This window comes from Mastomys coucha, unplaced genomic scaffold (assembly GCF_008632895.1).
Source record: "Mastomys coucha isolate ucsf_1 unplaced genomic scaffold, UCSF_Mcou_1 pScaffold5, whole genome shotgun sequence".
NCBI classification, from domain to species: domain Eukaryota; kingdom Metazoa; phylum Chordata; class Mammalia; order Rodentia; family Muridae; genus Mastomys; species Mastomys coucha.
This window is the reverse complement of record NW_022196911.1, coordinates 22,375,230-22,399,196: the sequence shown is the minus strand read 5'-3', so window position 1 is coordinate 22,399,196 and position 23,967 is coordinate 22,375,230. Positions and strand designations below refer to the sequence as shown.

General features: G+C 38.8%; 1 protein-coding gene across 1 annotated transcript in view; it reads right to left on the bottom strand.

Annotated features, from left to right (window-relative positions):
• Positions 1-23,314, bottom strand: part of LOC116077657 (zinc finger protein OZF-like) — a 35,529-nt gene extending 12,215 nt beyond the window's left edge. The window contains exons 1-3 of the mRNA XM_031352356.1: positions 22,993-23,314; positions 21,506-21,595; positions 11,064-11,158 (exon numbers count right to left, since the gene is read on the bottom strand). Of these exons, the coding sequence (XP_031208216.1) occupies positions 11,064-11,106 (43 nt within the window). The 5' untranslated portion in view covers positions 11,107-11,158; positions 21,506-21,595; positions 22,993-23,314. The remainder of the gene's footprint in view (positions 1-11,063; positions 11,159-21,505; positions 21,596-22,992) is intronic.
• Positions 23,315-23,967: the final 653 nt, after the last annotated feature.

Genomic DNA, 23,967 nt, shown 5'->3' with positions numbered 1-23,967 from the left:
GGCTGTCCTGGACCTCACTCTGCAGACCAGGCTGGCCTTGAACTCAGAAATCCACCTGCCTCTGCCTCCCAAGTGCGGGGTTTAAAGGCATGCACCATCACTGCCCTTCGAGCCTCTAATTCTATATTAGTCGGGTACTGTCAGAGCCTCTCAGGAGACAGCTATATCGGGCTCCAAGTGGCATCCACAATAGTGTTTGGATTTAATGATTGAATTGGGAAGGATTCCCAGGTGGAGCAGTCTCTGGATTGTCCTTCCTTCAGCCTATGTTCCATAGTTTGTCTCTACAACTCCTTCCATGGGTTTTTGTTCCCCCTTTAAAGAAGAAATGAAGTATCCACATTTTGCTCTTCCTTCTTTTTGAGTTTCTTGTGGTTTGTGGATTGTACTTTGTGTATTCCGATCTTCTGGGCTAATATCCACTTATCAGAGAGTGCTTACCATGTGTGTTATTTTCTGATTAGGTTACCTCACTAAGGGATGATGTTCTCTAGATCCATCCATTTCCCTAAGAATTTCATAAATTCATTGTTTTTAATAGCTGAGTAGTACTCTATTGTATAGATGTACCACATTTTCTGCGTCCATTCCTCTGTTGAGGGACATCTGGGTTGTTTCCAATTTCTGGCTATTATAAATAAGGCTGCTATGAACATAGTGGAGCGTGTGTCCTTATTACATGTTGGAGCATCTACTGGGTATATGCCCAAGAGTGGTATAGCTGGGTCCTCTGGTAGTAATATGTCCAATTTCTGAAGGAATCCCCAAACTGATTTCCAAAGTGGTTATGCTAGCTTGCAGTCCCACTAGCAATGAAGGAGTGTTCCTCTTTCTCCACAACCTCTCCAGTATCTGCTGTCACCTGAGTTTGGTTTTTATTTATTTATTTATTTATTTTGGTTTTTCGTGACAGGGTTTCCCTGTCTGTCCTGGAGCTCACTCAGTAGACCAGGCTGGCCTCAGAAATCTGCCTGCCTCTGCCTCCCAAGTGCTGGGATTAAAGGTGTGTGCCACCACGCCGGCGTCACCTGAGTTTTTTATCCTAGCCATTCTGACTGGTGTGTGGTGGAATATCAGGGTTGTTTTGATTTACATTTCCCTGATAACTAAAAGATGTTGAACATTTCTTTAGGTGCTTCTCAGCCATTTGGTATTCATCAGTTGAGAATTCTTTGTTTAGATCTCTACCCCATTTTTTTTAAATAGGGTTATTTGGTTTTCTGGTGTCTTTCTTGAGTTCTTTATATATATTGGATATTAGCCCTCTATCAGATATAGGGTTGGTAAAGATCTTTTCCCAATTTGCTGGCTGCCGTTTTGTCCTGTTGACAGTGTCCTTTGCCTTATAGAAGCTTTGCAATTTCTTGAGTTCTCATTTGTCATCAATTCTTGATCTTAGAGCATAAGCTATTGGTGTTCTGTTCAGAAAAATTTCCCCTGTGCCTATGTGCTCAAGGCTCTTCCCCACTTTCTTTTCTATTAGTTTCAATATATCTGGTTTTATGTGGAGGCCCTTGATTCACTTAGACTTGAACTTTATACAAGGAGATAGGAATGGATCTTTTTTTTTTTTTTTTGCATTCTTCTACATGCTAACCGCCAGTTGAGCCAGCACCACTTGTTGAAAAATGCTGTCTTTTTTCCATTGGATGGTTGGCTCCTTTGTCAAAGATCAAGTGGCCATAGGTGTGTGGGTTCATTTCTGGGTCTTCAATTCTATTACCCTGATCTATCTTCCTGTTACTATACCAATACCATGCAGTTTTTATCACAATTGCTCTGTAGTACAGCTTAATGTCCAGGATGGTGATTCCACCAGAGCTTCTTTTATTGTTAAGAATAGTTTTGGCTATCCTGGGTATTTTGTTATTCCAGATGAATTTGCGAATTGCTCTTTCTAAGTCTGTGAAGAATTGAGTTGGAATTTTGATGGGGATTGCATTGAATCGGTAGATTGTTTTAGGCAAGATGGCCATTTTTACTATATTAATCCTGCCAATCCATGAGCATGGGAGATCTTTCCATCTTGTGAGATCTTCAATTTCCTTCTTCAGAGACTTGAAGTTCTTGTCAAACAGATCTTTTACTTGTTTAGTTAGAGTCATACCAAGGTATTTTATATTATTTGTGAATATTGTGAAGGGTGTTGTTTCCCTAATTTCTTTCTCAGCCTGTTTATTCTTTGTGTAGAGGAAGGCCTCTGATTTGCTAGAGTTAATTTTATATCCAGCTACTTTGCTGAAGTTGTTTATCAGGTTCAGGAGCTCTCTGGTGGAATTTTTTGATAACTTAAGTATACTATCATATTATCAGCAAATAGTGATAATTTGACTTCTTCCTTTCCAATTCGTATCCCTTTGATCTCCTTTTGTTGTCTAATTGCTCTGGTTAGGACTTTAAGTACAATATTGAACAGGTAAGAAGAGAGTGGGCAGCCTTGACGAGTCCCTGATTTTAGTGCCACTGTTTCAAGTGTCTCTCCATTTAGTTTGATGTTGGCTACTGGTTTGCTGTATATTGCTTTTACTACATTTACGTATGGGCCTTGAATTCCTGATCTTTCCAAGACCAAGACTTTTATCATGAAGGGATGTTGGATTTTGTCAAATGCTTTCTCAGCATCTAATGAAATGATCATATGTTTTTTTTTCTTTGAGTTTGTTTATATAGTGAATTATGTGGAAAGATTTCCGTATATTGAACCATCCCTGCATCTCTTGATCATGATGGATGATCATTTTGATATGTTCTTGGATTGGGTTTGCAAGAATTTTATTGAGTATTTTTGCATCGATATTCATAAGGGAAATTGGTCTGAAGTTTTCTTTCTTCCTTAGGTCTTTGTGTGGTTTAGGTATAAGAGTAATTGTGGCTTCCTAGAACGAATTGGGTACAGTACCTTCTGTTTCTATTTTGTGCAATAGTTTGAGGAGTATTGGTATTAATTCTTCTTTGAAGGTCTGATAAAACTCTATGCTAAACCTATCTCGTCCTGGGCTTTTTTGATTGGGAGACTATTAATGACTGTTTCTATTTATATACCCAAAAGTATTTATATACCCAAAATAAATGTAGACAATTAAATTGGGAGGGGGTTTGTAAGAGAACAACAAAGAGTAAGACTGAATGCTTTGCTTGATGTTTGTAACTCTTGTATCAAGTTACCACAATAAAAGCCAAGATTTTAAGCGCTACTAAATACTAAACAAACAAACAAACAAACAAAAAGACTTTATGTATTTTTGTTCATTTTAAAAATACTAGTAGTGATGTATTATTTTAAAATATTCAGTGAATATGTTTGGAATTATTTAAAATTTATATTGAGAAAAACATGTATTTTCGGTATTGCTGTAGACAAGCATCTACATAAGACTTAAATTGATTGTTGTTTTATATCAAACAACATTTATAATACTCATTTTTATTGTTATATTCTATAAATTTTAAAGAATATGACAAAAAAAAGATATTGTAGGGCCAGGCAGTGGTGCCGCACGCCTTTAATCCCAGCACTTGGGAGGCAGAGGCAGGCGAATTTCTGGGTTCCAGGCCAGCCTGGTCTACTGGTGAGTTCCAGGACAGCCAGGGCTATACAGGGAAACCCTGTCTCAAAAAAAACGAAAACAAAAACAAAACAAAAAACAAAAACAAAAGATATTGTAGGTATTGAAGGGAGGTCTCTGGGTACAGCTGGGGTATAAAAAAAATCAAAACAAAACAAAAAACAAAAAATAAAAACAAAATATATTGTAGGTATTGAAGGGGGTGGTCTCTGGGTACAGTTGGGGTACAAAAGAAAAATTCTATTTACTTAAAATATGTTTTTTTTTAAGCCGGGCGTTGTGGCGCACGCCTTTAATCCCAGCACTTGGGAGGCAAAGGCAGGTGGATTTCTGAGTTCGAGGCCAGCCTGGTCTACAGAGTGAGCTCCAGGACAGCCAGGGCTATACAGAGAAACCCTGTCTCAAAAAACCAAAAAAAAAAAAAAAAAAAAAAAAAAAAAAAAAAAAAAAAAAAAATGTTTTTAAATGTTAACAAATTGAGATAAATTGAAATCATGTAACTTTTCTCATTATAATACAATAAAACTTTTAAAAAAAAAGAAAACAATAATCAGATTAAAACAACTAACTTGACAACTATTCCTTGTTCAACTGCAAACAGAAACAATTAGTTTATATGGGTGGAGTCATGCTTTTAGATCACCACTCCCTTAATCTGTTTATCTCCTTGAAAACAGGATTTAGGTCCATTTGATTTGCCTCTTGATTACTTGAACTGTACATGTTGTATTTTTTCTTTCTCAGCTTTCTCCTTTTCATCAAAAAGCTCTCCAGGAGAGCAAACTTCAGTAACCACACAACAGAATTTATACTAAGGTTTTTTGAGATGTCCTTTATCAAAGCTATTAATGAAAATCTCTTTACCTTTTCCTTAGATAGACTCTTAGGACAAGGGAAAAAGCAGTCACATCCTCCATCAAAAAAAAAAAGTCACAATAACAATCTCTAGGCCACATTCTAAAATTCTTCTCAATTACATCATCTTGGGCTGGGTCTGTACAGTTCAAATCACCCTCAGTACTTAATCTCTTCCATATTCCTACTAGGATGGTCCATTAAGCCCCACTTAAAGCATTTTTCAACTGCTCAAATCCAAAATCCCAAAATCTGCATTCCTTAAAACAAAAACAAGATCAGGACTATTGCAGCAAATCCCTGGTACCAAATTCTATCTTACTTAGTGTTTCCAGGACTGTCAACAGACGCCATGACAAGGAAACTTTTATAAAGAATAACATTCAACTGGAGCTGGCTTATAGGTTCAGAGATTCAGTCCATTATCATCATAGCAGAAAGCAGGGCAGCATCTAGGCAGGCATGGCATTAGAGAAACAAAGTTCTACATTTTGTTCCAAAGGAAATCAAAACATTTTCTCACAGGCAGGTAGGAATAGGATATCAAAGCCCACCCCTACAGTGCCACACTTCCTCTAACAAGCGCATACCCACTCCAACAAGGCCACACCATCTAATAGTGCCACTACACGGGCCAAGCATATTCAAAGTATCACAAAATAGAAATAATGGAATTGCTATAAAATAGTTCTACTTATACTATACCCTTTTGCTGCTAAAAACCTAAATCAGAAAAACATAGTTGGCAACAGGAAACTATCATTTCAGAGACTGCTACATACAAAGTGGGGTGAGGGGAAAGGCTGTAACAGTGAGAGGAAGGAGAGTGAATTATAGAAACCCTTACTATCATATACCAGGGCGAGGAAGGAGAGTGATTTATAGAAGCCCTTACTATCATATACCAGGGCAACTGGAATTATGAATACATGACAGCCTAGCTACCCACCCAAAACCTGCCTCAAAACATACATGAAACAGAAAGGGGATGAATGGGATGAAAATATGAGTAACAAGAGATAGGATAGAGAATAAAGAGATGGTCTTCCTCAGGGGCCCCATTTGACACTGTGGGGAAGTTTCATGTACCATGAGACAAATGCCAAGCATATATAAACCATCACTAATATTGTTTAGATCAATTAATGATTTTTAAAAACTCCTGATTTGAGTTGACTACCTTTCAAAACTTATAGTAATTGATGAAGTCTAAAGAGATGATTTAAGTTATAATAAAGTTAGAGTTAAGAAATAGAATGTTCCCCCACCTTATACACATACACACTAGCAACGCCAACATCAAAATAACAGGAAAAAACAATCACTGGTGATTAATATCACTCAACATCAATGGACTTAAGTCCCCCAATAAAAAGACACAGACAACCAGAATAGCTGGGAAAACAGGATCCAGTATTCTGCTACATACAATAAACACACCTTAGCCATAAAGATAGACCTTACCTCAGAGTAAAAGGCTAGAACAAAGTTTTCCAAGGCAATAGTCCCAAGAAGCAAGCTGGAGTACCCATTCTAGTATATAGTAAAATAGACTTTCAACCAATATTAATCAAAAACAAAAACAAACAAATAAACAAACAAAAAACAGGAAAGGACACTTCATACTCAAAGGAAAAATCTACCAAGATGATATCTCAACTCTGAACATCTATGCCCCAAACACAAGGGCACCCATATTTGTAAAAGAAACAATGCTAAAGCTTAAATCATACATCAAACCCCACACAACATTAATAGTGAGAGTCTTCAACACCCCACTCTCACCAACTGACAGAACATCCAGACAAAAACTAAACAGAGAAACAATGAAACTAATAGACATTATGAATCCAGATTATGGACCGAAGAGACCTCTGTATAGTATTTCACCCAATCACAAAAGAATATACCTTCTTCTCAGCATCTCATGGATACTTATCCAAATTGATCATATACACTCAGTCACAAAGCAAGCCTCAAGAGATACAAGAAAAATGAAATAAAGCCTTGTATTGTATCAGACCACCATGGATTAAAGCTAGATTTCAACAACAGAAACACTGGAAAGAGTACACATTCTGGGAAATTGAACAATTCTCTGCTCAATGATCTCTGTGTCAGGGACAAAAGAAAGAAAGAAATTAAAGACTTTCTAGAATTCAATCAAAATGAAGGTACAACATACTCAAGTATATGGGACACAATGTGTGCCCTTCCCCCACCCCCTGGTGCTGGCTGATTCAGAACTTGTTCAACTACAGCCAGCTAGCCCACCTAGGGTGGAGCCTTCAGACCTAGATGAAGTCTATTGTCCAGCCACATCTGCAGCTTCCTGAAAGAAGCTACCATCTGCAGAGTTACTGAGCCTGTCTGCTTGATGAGTTCCTGAAAACCAACAAGATGCAACAAGATCCTGGCATTGAGGGGGATGGGTCCCCTCCCTTTTTATATAATCAGGCCTTGATCAGTAACTTGTCTTGGTCTCCTTTCATTCTTCTCTCACCATCCTCCCATGTAGCTCCATCTCTCCATTTAGGGAACCCAGTTAATGTAGCCAGTGACAACTACAACAACGGAAGAAGTTCTAAAATCATAGCACTAAGTGCCTCCATAAAGAAATTAGAAAGTTCTCATATTAGCAACTTAAAATTACACCTAAATGGTCTAGGGAAAAAAAAAAGAAGCAAGTACACCAAAGAGGAGAAGGCAGGAAATAATCAAAGTCAGGGCTGAAATCAGTCAGTTAGAAACAACTACAACAACAAGCCAAAACAAAACAAAACAAAAAAAACAAAACAATACAAAGAATCAAGGAAATCAAGAGCTGGCTCTTTAAGAAAATAAACAAGATAAACTCTTACCTAAAATAACCAAAAACAAGTGAGACAGTATCTAAATGAACAAAATCAATAATGAAAACAGAGACATTAACACCTGACACTAAAGACATTCAAAGAATCATTAGGTCTAACTTCAAAAATCTTTACTCCACAAAATTGGAAAATCTTAATGAAATGGATGATTTTCTAGACAGATACCACTAACCAAAGTTAAATCAAGATCAGGGAAACCATGTAAAAAGCCCTCCAACCCCTAAAGAAATAGAAACAATTATTAAAAGTCTCCCAACCAAAAAAATCCCAGGGCCAAATGGTTTTGGTGCAGAATTCTACCAGACTTTCCAAGAAGAGCCAATACTTCTCAAACTATTCGACAAAACAGAAACAGAAGGAACATTGCCAAACTCATTCTATGAAGCCACAGTCACCCAGATACCTAAACCGCACAAAGACATAACAAAGAGAACTTCTGAGCAATTTCACTTATGAACACTGAAGAAAAAAAGCCAGATGGTAGTGGTGCACGCCTTTAATCCCCAGCACTTGGGAGGCAGAGGCAGGCGGATTTCTGAGTTCGAGGCCACCCTGGTCTACAGAGTGAGTTCCTGGTCTACAGAGTGAGTTCCAGGACAGCCAGGGCTATACAGAAGAAACCCTGTCTTGAAAAACCAAAAAAAAAAAACCAAAAAACAAACAAAAAAAAAAAACAAAAACAAACAAAACAAAACAAAAAAAGACATCATCATCCATCAAGATCAAGAAGGCTTCATCCCAGGAATGCATAGATGGTTCAATATATGAACATCCATCAACATAATCCACCATGTAAATAAACTGAAAGGAAAAAAAAATCACATGGTTATCTTATTAGGTGCTAAAAATGCCTTTGATAAAATCTAACAGCCCTTCTTGTTAAAGGTATTAGAGAAATCAGGAATACAGGGCACATACTGAAACATAAACAAAGAAATATATAGCAAACAAATACCAAACATCAAATTAAATGGAGAGAAACTTAAAGCATTTTCACTAAAATGATGGACAAGACAAGGCTGGCTATTCTCTTTATTGCCTCAATATGGTAACTGAAATTCTAGCTAGAATAATAAAATAACTAAATAGAGCAAGATGATACAAATTCCAAAGGAAGAAGTCAAAGTATTGCTATTTGCCCATGCTATGATAGGATACATAAGGAACTCCAAAAATGTTACTGAAGAACTCCTATAGCTGATCAACACCTTCAGCAAAGGGGTTGAATAAAAAACTTAAAGAAATCAGTAGCCTTCCTTTATACAAATAAAAACGGGCCAAGAAAGAAACTAGGGAAACAACACCCTTCACAACAGCCACAAATAATATAAAATTATCTTGGTGTGACTCTAACACTAAGTGAACTATCTTCATGACAAGAACTTCAAGTCCTTGAACTTGAAGAAAAAAGTTGAATAAGATATCAGAAGATGAAAAGATTCCAATGTGCATGGATAGGTAGGATTAACATAGTGATCATCTTGCCAAAAGTAATCTACAGATTCAATGTAATCCCCATAAAAATTCCAATACACTTTTTATAGAGAAATTTTCAATTTCATACAGAAAAACTAAAACTCAGGACAGCCAAAACAATCCTGAACAACGAAAGAATTTCAGAAAGAATCACCATTCCTGACCTCAATCTGTACTACAGAACAATAATGATAAAAACTGCATAGTATTGTTAAGTAACAGGCATGTTGATCAACAGAATTGAATCAAATATGCAGAAATAAACCTACACATCTATGGACACTTGATTTTTCAAAAAGCCAAAACCATATACTGGAAATATGAAAGCATGTTCAAACAAATGGTGCTGGACTAACTGGATGTCTACATGTGGAAGAATGAAAATAGATCCATATATATCACCTTGGATAAAGCTCAAGTCCAAATGGATCAAGGACCTCAACATAAAACTAGATACATTGAATCTAATAGAAAAGAAAGTTGGAAATAGCCTCAAACACTTTGGCACTGGGGAAAATTTCCTGAACAGAACAGCAATGACTCAGGTTCTAAAATCAACAATTGACAAATGGGACCTCATGAAACTGGAAAGCTTCTATAAAGCAAAGGAAACTAAACTGTCAACAGGACAAAACAAGAACTTACAGATTGGGAAAAGATCTTCAGTGGCCCTACATTCCATAAAGGGCATTATCCAAAATACATAAAGAACTCAGGAAGTTAGACTCCCAAAATTTACGCAATTTAAAAATGTGGCCCACAGCTAAACAGAATTCTCAACAAAGGGATCTCAAATGGCTGAAAACCACTTAAAGAAATATTCAGCATCCCTAGTCACTGGGGAAATGCAACTCAAAATGACCCTGAGATTCTACCTTACACCAATCAGAATGGCTAAGATCAAAAACTCCACATGCTGGCAAGGATATGGAGAAAGTGGAACAATCCACCATTGCTGGTGTGAATGCAAACTGGTACAATCACTGTGAAAATCAGTCTGGCAGTTCCTCAGAAAATTGGAAATAGTTCTACCTGAAGACCCAGCTATACTATTCCTGGGAATATATCCAAAGTATGCTCTACCATATCAAAGGATATATGCTCCATTATGTTCATAGAAGCCTTATTCATAATAGCCAGAAGCTAGAAGCAACCCAAATGTCCCTCAATGGAATAATGGATACAGAAAATGTGGTTAATTTACACAGTGGAATACTATTCACCTATTAAAAATGAGGACATCATGAATTTTTCTAGCAAATGGATATAACTAGAAAATATCATCTTGAGTGAGCTAATCCAGACCCAAAAGGACATACATGGTATGTACTCACTGATAAGTGGATATTAGCAAAAAGGACAGAAAACCCATGATACAACTCACAAGCTGTATGAAGGTTAAAAGAAGTAAGGCCCAAGTGTGGATGCTTCAATCACACTTAGAAGGGGTAACAAAATAATCATGGGAAGCAGACAGAGGGAGGGACGTGGGTAGGAGATGGGAGCGGGAGGGGAAAAGGGGGCGGGATCAGTTATGTAGTGAGATAGGAGAAAAGACCAGACAGCAAGGAGAATGAATGGAAATATGTAACTGCAGGGGATAGGGGGACCCCTAGACAGTCCCAGAGACCTAGGATCTGGGAGTCTCAAAGAACTCAGTGGGTATGACCTTAGCCAAAATAAATACCCAACAATAGGAAGATGGAACCTGAAGAGACCACCTCTAGTAGATAGATATGGCCCCTATTTGAGACAAGTGTCACCCATCCTTCTTCAAAATTCTTGACCTGGAATTGTTTCTGTCTAAAGGAAATATAGGGTCAAAAATGGAGCAGAGACTGAAGGAAAGACCATCCAGTGACCAGCCCAACTTGTCATGCATCCCATGCATTGACACTCGTGATAGGTCATGTGCAATAAGAGGGACCATTACTGCTGTTTTCCTATAAGGTCCCAAAGATAAAATTCCTTTTAAGTTGTTGTGAGCATTTAAAGTAAAGTGTTGTGCTCAGACTTCATGAGTCAGGCTTCTTGTTACTGCACAGTTTGCTGAAACTGTCCCATTCTAATTTCTAGGAAAAACTGTACATAAGATGTTCTATTTCTTAATAACTAGGCTAGACACTGGGTGGTGGTGACAAATGACTTTAATCCTAGCACTCAGGAGGGAGAGACTGGTAGATCTACAAGTTCAAGGCTAGCCTTTGTCTACAAATCAAGTTCCAGGACAGCCAGAGCTGAAACACAGAAGAACCGTATCTCAGAAAACAAAACAAAACAAAACAAAACAAACCTTGTATGGCATAAGGCATAGCTTGCACAAGGTCTCTGGCCATCTTTTCTGTCTTCTTTATTCTGACCCAGGACAAAGAAACATTCTGGTAGATACTGGGAAAATAGAAGAGGTAGAGCCAGGAGATGGAGAATATGCAGAAAAAAAACAAAACAAAACAAAACAAAACAAAAAACAATCAACAACAACAAAAAATCCTTCTGGACCTGAGTCCTCTATGTTTATCAGCAAAATGTCTCATAAGATTGAGTCCATCAGTATTTCATCAAGGCTGAGCAGGGCCTAGAGGTAGAGACCTGAACTGCCAGTGTACAGGCAGTTCACAGCAGATGGTGAAGGGGTGTCTCTTTCAGAGGTAGAGCCATTTAGGAGTTGAGGATCAAGAAAGTAATCTCTCAAACACGCTCAGACATGTAAATTTAGATAAATATGTAATCTTGGTTAAATCTTATAAAGAAACAAGAAAGAAGTAGAAGTGACTTCATTTCTGCAGCTGCCTTCTGCATTATTTGAATAAAAACTATTAACTGAATGAATGAGGATATAGTCCAAGGCTTTAGGTTCTCACAGGTGCCCTCTTGACACCAGGCTCCCTGATGGTGCTCCATGGAGTTAACAGTGCACATATCCACTCTTCCAATCACAGATCAAGACAAATAAAATAATTAAATAAGTCTCTAGAAACTAAATGCAAATATACATGAAACCCTTGAGGAATTCAGAACATACACAATTCGTTAAGCAAGAAGAAAACAAGTAAAAAAACAATCAGAAATTTCATAGTATCAAAAAAATGGTACAAAGACATCGGACCACAGCTCTGAAAGCTAAAATATGAGAAAAATAGAAAAGAAATCCTCAACAGTGAGGAAGGAAAAAAAGACATCACTCAAAAGCTCCACTAACCCTACACAGTAGAAACCAGAGGACATAGGAATGAAGGACTCCTTGTTAGAAAACTAACAAAAGGGGAAGGACCTAATGAGCAGCAATAGAAATGGGGTCTCTCTGAAGGCGCTTACTTCCATGCAGTCAGTGGAAGTCACAGCAGCAACAGGGAATTTGACAGCAGTTTAGAGATGAAGGTGAAAAACGGCCAACTCAAAAGCTCCCAGTGCACCCTCCTTAGAGTATGGACCTCAAGTGCAAACCATTGCACTGGAGTGGGTGTGGCAGTGAGAATGTCACTCAATGTGTGGTTTCAATGCATTTGACATATAAACATCATGGAAGAGTTTGTTGGGTGTGACATAGAACACAGGGCCCTTAACCCAACTTATTGTACTTCAGTAGCAGAGGCTGAGTCCTGTTTCCTAAACATGAATTATTTAGAGTAGGAACACGTCTTTCCTACATGACATCTGACTAATCATAGAAGATGTTTGAGATCTTGGAGCCTGTGGTTATACCTTAGAATAATAAAACTGTAGCATTTGATACAATTCACTTTTCTTCCGTAGCAGAATTCATTGTCCATGGAATGCTGGATAACACCTACGTTGCAGGAAATACCAAAAAAAGCACCATCCCACGCTTTCATGGTTTTCTTGCTGCAGACTCTGCTCATATTCTTAGCCATCTGCTCCCGTGGTTAGCTGTCACAAATCCCCCGTAACCAGGTAAATTCAAAATTCTAGAGGCTTGTAATTTATCAGTCAGATTTATATCAGTAAATCCTCACCTCACAAAACGTCCATACAATGAACTCAGAGCCAACTGATATAAACTGCCCACCTAGGTAAGACAAATTGTCCTGTAATTATCCATTCCTTATAAGATATTCATAGCTACCTGTGGCTATTTAAAGTCACAAGTAATCTAGATAGTCTTTCTCTTCCTCCATCTTCCATCCTTCTCCCCTGTCTCTCTTCTCTCTCCCCTCCCTAAAACTCCCAGCCCACCTTTATCCATTACCCATTGATTGGTCCTTTGAAATCTTTATTCATTAGGGGAAGGTTCTGCCACACCTATTTCTCGTATTATAAACTCTTCCACAATTACAGTAGATCCTCAAAAAAGTTACTGCTATGTACATAACTTCATCAACAGTATGATAAATCTTCTTTCCTCACATTACAAAGGGCATGGAATGTTCTGAAAGGTGGGGTCCATGTTCATGAACAACGTTATTTGTCACAGACAGGGATCATTTCTAACTCTTCCAATGTTGACTTGAGGTATCAGCTGTCCTGTCACAAATCCAGTCTCCATCTCTACTCTCACATTAGGAGTGATACCTCTATGTTCATTCCTATATTGTTATGTTGAATACTTTTTCAATACCTCCAGATAGTTTATTTATTTTAAATTTGTTTGGAGGGGAATTTTAGCGTGCATGTAGGTCTGTGCAATTCATGCATGCAAAGCCTACAACAGCCACAAGAGGACACTTGAGTTCTGGAAGGATGTAAAGTCCCCAAGCAAGTATAAGAAACTGAACCTGGAAACTGCAAAAATAAAAACAATGTGAAGATATAACACAATAAACAGGGAGAGTGAATGCACAGACCACTAGACACTTTCTTACATTATCTGGGTGAGTTCCAGGTCAGGAAAGACAATCACACAGAAGTGGAATGACAACGATACATTGACAACTATGACAGCAGTAGGCACTAGTTAGCAAAGACCTTTGTCTATAATTATGTACCTGACATACAAGCATGGAAACATCAATCTGCCATAGAATTTAGAAAGATATTCATCAGGTAAATAGAAATTAATGAAATAGACTCAAAGATAAAAGATAATAGAATGTTTCAACAATACCAACTTGTTTCTATGCAGAGATTAAACTACTGACAAAACAATGTTCAATTAATGAAACTAAGAGTGAGTCTCTGTAATAGAATTAAAGATAAAAAGGGGACATTGCAATGCATGACAATAATGGCAGTGTTATCTTATACAGTGCTGAGGAAAGTCATACACAAATAAATCAGAATTGAAGACTTCTTAGAAATAACTGACTAAATCAACCACCTGAAGGAAGTTTCCTCTATCAGTGTCTGAGGACTGGTTATATTAACATGGAATTTCCATTTTCTTAGACAAACATTACACTAATGTCAAAGGGAGAATATTGCCTAATACACAAAGAAGAACACTAGAAAGTCATCATACAAGGCTGGCTTTACCTTAAGACCCAAGGCAAGAGAGTCCAGAGAAATACATGCAAAGAAAAACCACAAACCAGTTCTCAAGATCTACAGACAGAGACTGTCTGTACATTTCATGGAAATGAAAAATAAGCTTGAGTTCACACCAATTCAAGACTGTTTCAATGTTTACACACTAATCAGTGTAAGACACCAATGATGTACAGACTATGAGACGAAAAATGAATATGTCAATAGATACATGAAAGCCCTACACTTAAAAAATAAAATAAAATAAAAGACTTTCCTCTCAAGGATATGAGGACAGCACGAACTTACTTCAGAATAATAAAGGCAAAGAGACCCAAAGCTAAAGCAAACAGTACAAAACAAGGAAACTGTAATTTTTCCACTCTAGCCAGGATTAACTCAACACAGTGCATCGATTAGTCCAAACTGATGAAGAAGAGAAAAAAGCCAACAATAAGGTCTTAGAAGGAAATCTATTACTGACATTAGCTATATGTTGAAATGTCTAAGTTCACACCCATAACCTGATGTTTTAGGTATGGGTCAATGAAACTTTATTTTCCATGGGCAACAGTCATTTCAGAGTCTCAAAACTATCCAAATACTAAGAACAGTTGACCACTTACTGTACAGCCTATAACTGGAAATCCATATTATCCACATGTAATATTATTCTCAGTGAAATCTTCTAGAATCATTAATTAAAGAGAAACTGGTGGGGCTGGAGAGATGGCACAGCAGTTAAGAGCACTGACTGCTCTTCCAGAGGTCCTGAGCTCAATTTCCGAGAACTGAATGGTAGCTCACAATCATTTGTAATGGGATCCAATGCCCTCTTCTGGTGTGTCTGAAAACAGCTATGTACTCATATAAATAAAAATAAAGAAATCCTTATAAAAGAGAGAAAATGACAAATGAGTTTCATATCCTATATCCTTTTTCTACTGTCACTTGAGACCCACTGCACCCCTTGCTTAATCTCTCTAACATACTTGAAACCTTTGTTATAGTCACCACTTTTCATGGAACAAAAATGAAAGATGCTCATACCTGCCAAAAGGATAAACATGTAGGAACATGACATGACAAATGTCTCTTTTGCTCTGAGGATTTCACTTTATGAGATGTGAGACTCACACACAGAATTCACACACATGCAGAGTAGTTTCCCCATGAACCCTGAGGAGGAGCAAGGAAGACTGCAAGAAAACTATTCTGACCCACAGAATCCAGACTGCTGTACTTCTCTATGAGAAGGTTTCTGGAAAAAAGCCCTGACTGCAGGGTCTAGGCATTCCCACTCCTGCAAGAAGTCCACAGTCACACAACTCAATGTCAGCAAACCAGGAAATAACTAAGTTTGGCCATGTGTGCATGAGCACAATGCTTTTCTTCAATTAAAGACATTTTTCTAATATAAGTGAGCAAACATAATTATTGAAAAAGTGCTTTCTAGCCGGGCAGTGGTGCACACGCCTTTAATCCCAGCACTTGGGAGGCAGAGGCAGGCAGATTTCTGAGTTCGAGGACAGCCTGGGCTACAGAGTGAGTTCCAGGACAGCCAGGGCTACACAGGGAAACCCTGTATCGGAAAAAAACAAAACAAAAACAAAAACAAAAACAAAAAACAAAAAAAAAAAAGAACAAGTGCTTTCTAATTTTGTTTCAATTTATACTGAATTTTCTAGCTATAAAAAAAACCGCTTGGCTGGGCTGGCGAGATGGCTCATCAGGCAAGAGCACTGACTGCGCTTCCGGAGGTGCTGAGTTCAAATCCCAGCAACCACATGGTGGCTCACAACCACCCATAATGAGATCTGATGCCCTCTTCTGGTGTGTCTGAAGACAGCTACAGTGTACTTATTTATAATAATAAATGAACCTTCAGGTCAGAGCAAACCCAACCTACTGGAGCAATCAGGGTTGACCAGAGCAGGCAGAGGCCCTAAATTCAATTCCCAACAGCCATATGAAAGTTCACAACCTTCTGTACAGCTATAATGTCCTCATATACATAAGATAAATAAATAAGTTTTAAAAAAAATGGCTTGGCCAGATATCATCCTCTCACAGCATGTATACTGGGCTGGCCAAGAACTTGTTAGGCCTCAAGGAAACTCAGGATAAATGGCTAACTCAGGTGTCCATTAACATTTCAGATAGGTTATTTCTCCACCAATGAAATGAACTAATTCAAACCAGATAAAATATATTAAAGGCAGGTTTATTGGGAAGAGCTCTGGGGTTAGTTCACTGGCCCCTAGGATTGAGGCCAGGGGAGTAGCCATGGGGCAGGTGAGAGAAATAGTGAAAGAGCCAGCGTGCAAGAGAGAAGAGCAGGACAGAGAGTGGGGGAGGGAAGGGGATGAGAGAAGGGTACAGAGCATGCAAAATATCTGGATTCTATAGGGAAAAGCCTCTGGACACAGGTCCGCTCAGCCCCTGGGCTGGAAAGTTCAGAGTTGGGGCAGGGTATGCCAGGTAGGGATTGAGGAGTACTGGGGACAATCTGGAGACCAGGTCTGCTCTGATATGTACAATGGGCACCTCAGTTCATAGTCCCAGAGTCAAAAAGGAAACAATGTTAAAAGGGACATCTTTGTCTAGGCGCTTGCTTGGCTTGCTTGGCTTGCTTCTCACTTCTCTTCCTTTCTCCAACTCCCAGCCTCTCTCTCCTCTCATGGCTAGCTTCACTCTGGACACTTCCTTTCTGATTCAATCAAAGCTGCAATGGTTCCTCATATTACTAATAGCTGTGAAGCTCTCTGAGGATGCCAATTTCCCAGGCCAAAGTACACTCTCTTGCATAGGCAAATGGTGGATAAGGGGAGGTAAAATGCATGGATGAATTTGAATTAGAGCTTTGCAACTGCTGTAGTAAAGACAACCTCGTGTATAAACTACCCATAGTAAAAACGCTCTAAGAGATAATGTTGAAAACTACTGTACCAACCAGAAGATAAGTTCAAGATAAACGCGGGCTCACAGGATAGCAGAGGACAGCTTCCTTAAGAACAGCTGCAGAAAATACATGCCTGCTCCGCCCCCACCAGTTTACCAGCCCCTCCCACCTAGGAAGTTCAGGGCTGAAGTTCCCGCCAAAGCTCGAACTGCTGACTCTCCCAGCCAGCAGCCAGGAAACTGCTTGTTGGAATAGTTTTAGGGTTTCCAAACAGAACAAGTCCCGAGGCTGGGGACCACGTGGCTCCTCTAGATAGTAAAGGCAAGGTGGATTTCCCTTTCACTCTGGCCTGGATCTTTGGAGCAGCTCTAACCCCTTTTCGAGCTTTCTCGTCCTTAATTACCTTTGTAGAGTCTATCCCATTACTTTCTTTTCCCCTTCACCTCTCTTAGTCCTCTAAGTATCCCCGCCTCCTAAAGACAGGTCCCTCCCACGCAGATTCAGGCGGCTTGCTTCACAGCTCCAGCTGCCAGGCTAGCTTTGCACCTGCTCTGCACAGCCTCCCCACAAGCTTTCTGACAGTCTAGACCTGAACTCAATCTAGTAGGACATGGCACCCAGGTATCTGAACCTCATAGGGAAGAAGTCAGGTCTCTCAGCCCATTCAATCCTACTGCTGAACTTATCCTGTGTTGTAGCTTTCATCACTAGACGGTGATATTGAGGTAGTGCTAAGTCAGGAACAACTTTTTCTTCTGGGAATCATGGTAAAGGAGCTCTATAATGCGCAGAACAGAAAATCCCTTTTGAAAACGCAGTGGTTTATGGAGAAGCGTGTGGCTGTCTAAGATCCAGACATAAGCAGTGTACTTGGCTCTGTCTTAAAGAATTCAGTAATACAGTGCTCACAAACAAGTGGAAAGTGAACAACTCTATTGCATTAAAAATGGGTTAAGATGGAAGTAAGAAAAAAAAAAAAAACCTAAACCCAGACAGCAAGAAATAATCTTACTCAGGGCTGAAATCAATTACATGGAAATATAGAGAACAATAGAACTAATCAATAAGGCAAAGAGTTGGTTCTTTGACAAAATCAACAAGATCAACAAACCCTTATCCAAACTAACTATAAGGATGAGAGAAAATAACTAAATTAACAAAATCAGAAACAAAAATTCGGACATAATAACAACAGACCCAGAAGAAAACCAGAGAATCACAAAACATATTAAAAATGTCTACTTCACATAACTGATAAAAATCTAAAAGAAATGGATAATTTAATTAATAGGTTCTACATCCTAAAGTGAAATCAACATCAGATAAACAAATAGATCAATTTAACTCCTAGTAGAAGAGATGCATTAAAAGTCTCACAACAACAACAAAGGCTCAGGGCCAGATGGTTTTAGTGCAGAATTCTAGGACTTTCAAAAAACAATTAAAATTAATACTCAAATTATTCCACAAGAATTCCCCCAGTTTATTTTCTGAGGCTCCAGTTACTCTGATAACCAAACCACATAAACATGCAAATAAACAGAATTACAGGCCACTTTCCCCTAATAACATACATGCAAAAACTCATAAAAATATCTGCAAAGACAATTCAAGAGCACATCAGGAAATCACCAACCTAATACAACCTAATCAAGAAGGCTGTATCTCAAAGATGAAGGGACAGTTCAAACTACAAAAATCAATAAATATAATCCACCATGCCAAACAACTACAAAAAAGGGCATGATCATCTCATTGCATGAACAAAAGGCCTTTGACAAAATCCAACACAGTTCCACCATGAAAGTCCCCTAGAGCCAGGCTGTGGTGGTCCATGCCTTTAATCCCAGCACTTGGGAGGCAGAGGCAGGTGGATTTCTGAGTTCGAAGCCAGCCTGGTCTACAGAGTGAGTTCCAGGATAGCCAGGGCTACACAGAGAAACCCTGTCTCCGGAAAAAAAAAAGTCTCGTAGAGATAAATGATACAAGGGACATACCTAAATATAATAAAGGAAGTTTACAGGAAGCCTAGAGCCAAGATCAAATTAAATGGGGAGAAAAAAAGCAATTCCAATAAAATCAGGAACAAACCAGGCTGTTGACCTCCTCCATGTCTACTCAATATGAAACTTGAATTCTTAGCTTGCACAAAAGACAGCTGAAGGACATAAAGAAAATAAACATTTGATTACAGAGGAAAAAGTAGAAATCTTTTTATTTGTAAATGATATGACAGTATATATGGGTGATCCAAAAAATCCAACCAGGGAACTTCTACAACTGAGTGAAAACTTTCCCCAAAATAGCTGAAGACAAAATTAATGCATAAAAATCAATAGCCTTCCTATACACAAGTAATAAATAGATTTAAAAAAGAAAAATCCGAAAAACAACAACTTTCACAGTACCTTCAAATAATATAAAATATGTTGATGGTAACTCTATACAAGTAAGTGAAAGATTTATATAATTAAAACATCAAGTCTTTGAAGAAACTGAAGAAAATATTTGAAGATGGAAAGATCTCTCACACTTGTGGACCAAGAGGAAGAAAATACTAAAAAAGTCCATCCTACCAAAAGCCATCTGCAGATCAAGACATTTCCTATCCAAATTCCAACTCAAGTCTTCATAGATTTTAAATGGGTAATTTCACTTTTATATAAATAAACAAAAAAATACAAAATAGCTAAAACAATCCTGAACAATAAAAGAACTTCTGGAGTTCTCACCATGCCCAACTTCAAGTTGTCAATAATACTACAGTATAAAAATTCAAAAATACTGGCAGAAAAGCAAACACAATGATCAATGAAAATGATTTGAAGAACTAGACATAAATACATATGGCTATCCAATTTTTGATAAAGATGCCAGAAATTCAAACTGAAAAGAGATAGCATATTCAACAAACAGTGCTAGTCTAACTGGATTTCTGCATCTAGAAGAATACAAATGGATCCATACTTATAACCCAGTACAAACCTCAAGTGCAAATGGGTCAAAGACCTCAATATGAAACCAAACACTTTGATTTTGACAGAAGATAGATTGGGGAAGAACAGTGAACAGATATTACAGAAGATTTTTTTAAAACAAAAGAAAAGAACATCAATAGCCTAGGCACTAAGAATAACAATAAATGGGACCTCAGGAAACTGAAAAGCTTCAATGTGGCAAAGGACACCATCATTTGGACAAAAATGGCAGCCTATAGACTAGGAAAAGATTTTATCAATTCTACACATTAAAACTCAAGAAACTAGACGTATATAAGAAAAACCCAAGTTAAAAATGGGTACAAATCTTTTTGTTTGTTTGTTTTTTGTTTTTTCGAGACAGGGTTTCTCTGTACAGCCCTGGCTGTCCTGGAACTCACTCTGTAGACCAGGCTGGCCTCGAACTCAGAAATCCCTCTGCCTCTCCCTAAGTGCTGGGATTAAAGGCATGCACCACCATCGCCCAGTGGGTACAAATCTTAACAAGAGAATTCTAAATGGAGGAAACTCAATGGCCAAGACAAACTTAAAAAATATCCAACAGGGCTGACAAGATGGATCAGATGGTAAGAGCACTGGCTGCTCTTCCAAAGGTCCTGAGTTCAAATCCCAGCAACCACATAATCACTCACAACCACTCATAATGAGATCTGACGCCCTTTTCTGGTGCATCTGAAGTCAGTTACAGTGTACTTATGCATAACAAATAAATTTAAATATATATATATATTCAACCTTAACCTTCAGGAAAATGCAAATCAGAACTACTTGGATATCCCATCTTATACTTGTCAGCATAGCTAAAAATCAGCAATGCATGTGAGAGAGAGAAAGCTCATGAAGGTAGGATGTAGAGCAATGGAAACATTGCCTGCATTGCTTGAGGGAGTGCATACTTGTACAGCCATTAAGGAAATCAGTGTGGCAGTTCCTCAAATTGATGAGAATCAAATAGATCCATCCACACCACTTTAGGGCATATTTCCACAGGACACTCCAACCTATCCAAGTACCCTGGCTCAACCATGCTCATTGCAGCTTTATTCATAATAGCCAGACATTGGAATCTACCTAGATGACCCTCAAAAGAAGAATAAAGAAAATGTGGTACTTTTACACAATGAAGTATTACTCTGCTATGAAAGAAAAACTGGCATAATGGTTCATGTCTCTAGAGCCACCAATGCCTCTGAGGCTGTCAATATGGTCCATTACAAAGCCACGAACTTTATTAAAAATATAAAAAAGAATACAAATTACTAAGACTCAGGGAGGGCTTGTTTTTTGTTTTTTGTTTTTTTAGGATTTGTTTTCAAGAAGGTTGGTCACAATTATGGCAAGTAAGAGGAAAAGCAAAATCTATCAACTAACAAAACAAAGGATATTAATAAATGATCAATCCCTCTAACATACCTGGATTCTTTCTACAGTTTCCTCTCTTCACCATCCAGGGCTCTTAGTTCAGACTCACAGGTGAGCAAGACTGCCTGAGGAGTGTGACACCTGTGTATGGGAAAGAATCTTAAGAAAGCACCCAAAACTTTTCATGCAACAAAAATAAATGGTACTGGGCTGGAGAGATGGCTCAAAAGTTAAGAGCACTGACTGCTCTTCCGGAGGTCCTGAGTTCAATTCCCAACAACCACATGGTGGCTCACAACCATCTATAATGGGATCTGATGCCCTCTTCTGGTGTGCCTCGAAACAGCTACAGTGTACTCATATATATACATATATATAAAATCTTAAAAAAGTTTTTTTTTTTTTAAATGGCACCTCCAAAAGGATAAACATGAAGGAGAGAGAAAATATACCAAATAAAAATGCCTTTTTTCCCATAAGGATTTGAATGTACTCTGTAAGATGTTAAACTCATTCACACACAGCTCAGACACATGCAAAGGAATACCAGGAATCCCGAGAAGAAGCTAGGGAGACTACAAGAAAACTATTGTCTCCCACAGAAACCAGAGTGTGGCACTTGTCCAAAGGGATATCTCTGTAAAAAGCCCTGTCAGCAGGGTCTAGGCATTCCCACTCCTCCCACAAGAAGTCCACAGTCAGAGCACTGAATGATAACAAACCCTAAAATAGAAAATAATAATAAAAATAAAAACAACAACAGCTTGACCATATGTTAATGGTCAGAGTGCTTTTCTTCAACCACGGAGACAATTTTGTGATAAAGGTGAGTGATCACAATTGTCCAAAAGATGCTTTCTAAGGCTTTATTTTAATCTATGGTGGCCTTTATAGTTATAAAAATAGTATGGTCTAATAACACACAGCAATACTGGGCTTGCCTGGACCTAAGGTGTAACAGAAGAACTCAGCATATGAAGACGCATTTCTGAATGCTTTACTTACATCCTAAACTGCATACAATTCAGATGAAAAATTCATGGGCACTAATAAGTCTGCTTAATAAATGGTAATGTTTACTGCAATAACGGTAGCGCTCGATAAGGTATATTTCCTGGTTCAAAAAAATCTGCCCCATTTCCTCATATGACGACTATATAATAAAGCTCTTGGAGGATGCCTATTAACCAGAGCCAAAGGCGTTCTCTTGAATAAGCAATGAATAAAACGAGGTCGTTAGAAAGCATGAATGCATTTATATTCCAGGAGCTTTGTAACGGACACAATAACAAACAGCATATAATGCAACTGCTCTGCCAGATTTTTTATGAGTAATTTTATGACTGAATATTCCGGTAACTGTAGGATAAATGAAAAGAAAAAAATCACAATAAATCCCAGTTCGCAGTATTTCAAACTTCCCGACAATGGTAAGCTAACCACAACAGAACTGTGAGAGCAGCGTCCTTAAGAGCAGCTGCGGGAAACACACCCCTGTTCCGCTCCCTCTGGTTTCCCAGCCCTGCTGCTCCTCTGACCTGGGAGGTTCCAGGGCCGCCGGTGCAAGATTCCAGGGCCGCCGGGCTGCGGTGCCCGCCGCTGCGCTGCTGACTGCTGACTCTTCCAGCCCTGGGGCCAGGAAACTACGTGAGGATTGTTTTCCCAGGGTCCAGAAATAACCCGGCCAGGGAAACCAGCGCCCGTTACAGAAGAACTTGCTCACTTAGGTACCTAAGGGAATGGTGAACCTTACTGCCAGACTGGATCTTTGGAACCGCTCTCCTACACCCGCCCACAACACACCCGGTTCCGGTCACGTGGCTTCCCCCAAACAATTCAAGCCAGGCGCTTTCTTTTCCGTAATTACTTTCATAGATCCCCTGGTTTTTTCTTTTCGCTGTCTCCCTCCCCGCCCCGCAAGTATTGGTTCCCGCCCCTCCCACTCAGTCTCTGGCAGCCTGCTACTTAAGCTCCAGCAGTCGGGCTGCTCTGGACCTACTACCTGCAACAGCCACCCCTATGCTTGTTGCCAGTTACACCAGAACTGGATAAGTAAGGACGCTGCACCCCAATATCTGAGCCCCATATTGAGTTCTGAACCCATCAGATAAAAGATAGTCAGCCTAACTAAGAAGTTAGAGTACAAGCCTCGAGAGCTAAAAACGCCCAGCAAATGGCAACCAACACCCATAATTCCGATTTCTTTTCTTCCATTCCCTACACAAAATACTAAAAGTAAGTAAAAATGCCTGGCTCCCTCTCAAAGCCTGTCTCAAAACATACATGAAATACAAGAAGGGCTAATCTTATAAAAGTGTGGATTAAAACGTACGGGACAAAGCATAGTAAGAGGGGAGCCGTGCAAGCTCTCGGGAGCTCCAGGGGCAAACCACACTGCAAGTGCAGAGACTGCAAGTGGTAGAACGGGGGAGTTGGAAAGCATGGATGAAGTTAAACTCCAGGAGCATTGTCCTGGCCACAATACCAAAGAGAATAGGTAATGCAAATGCTTT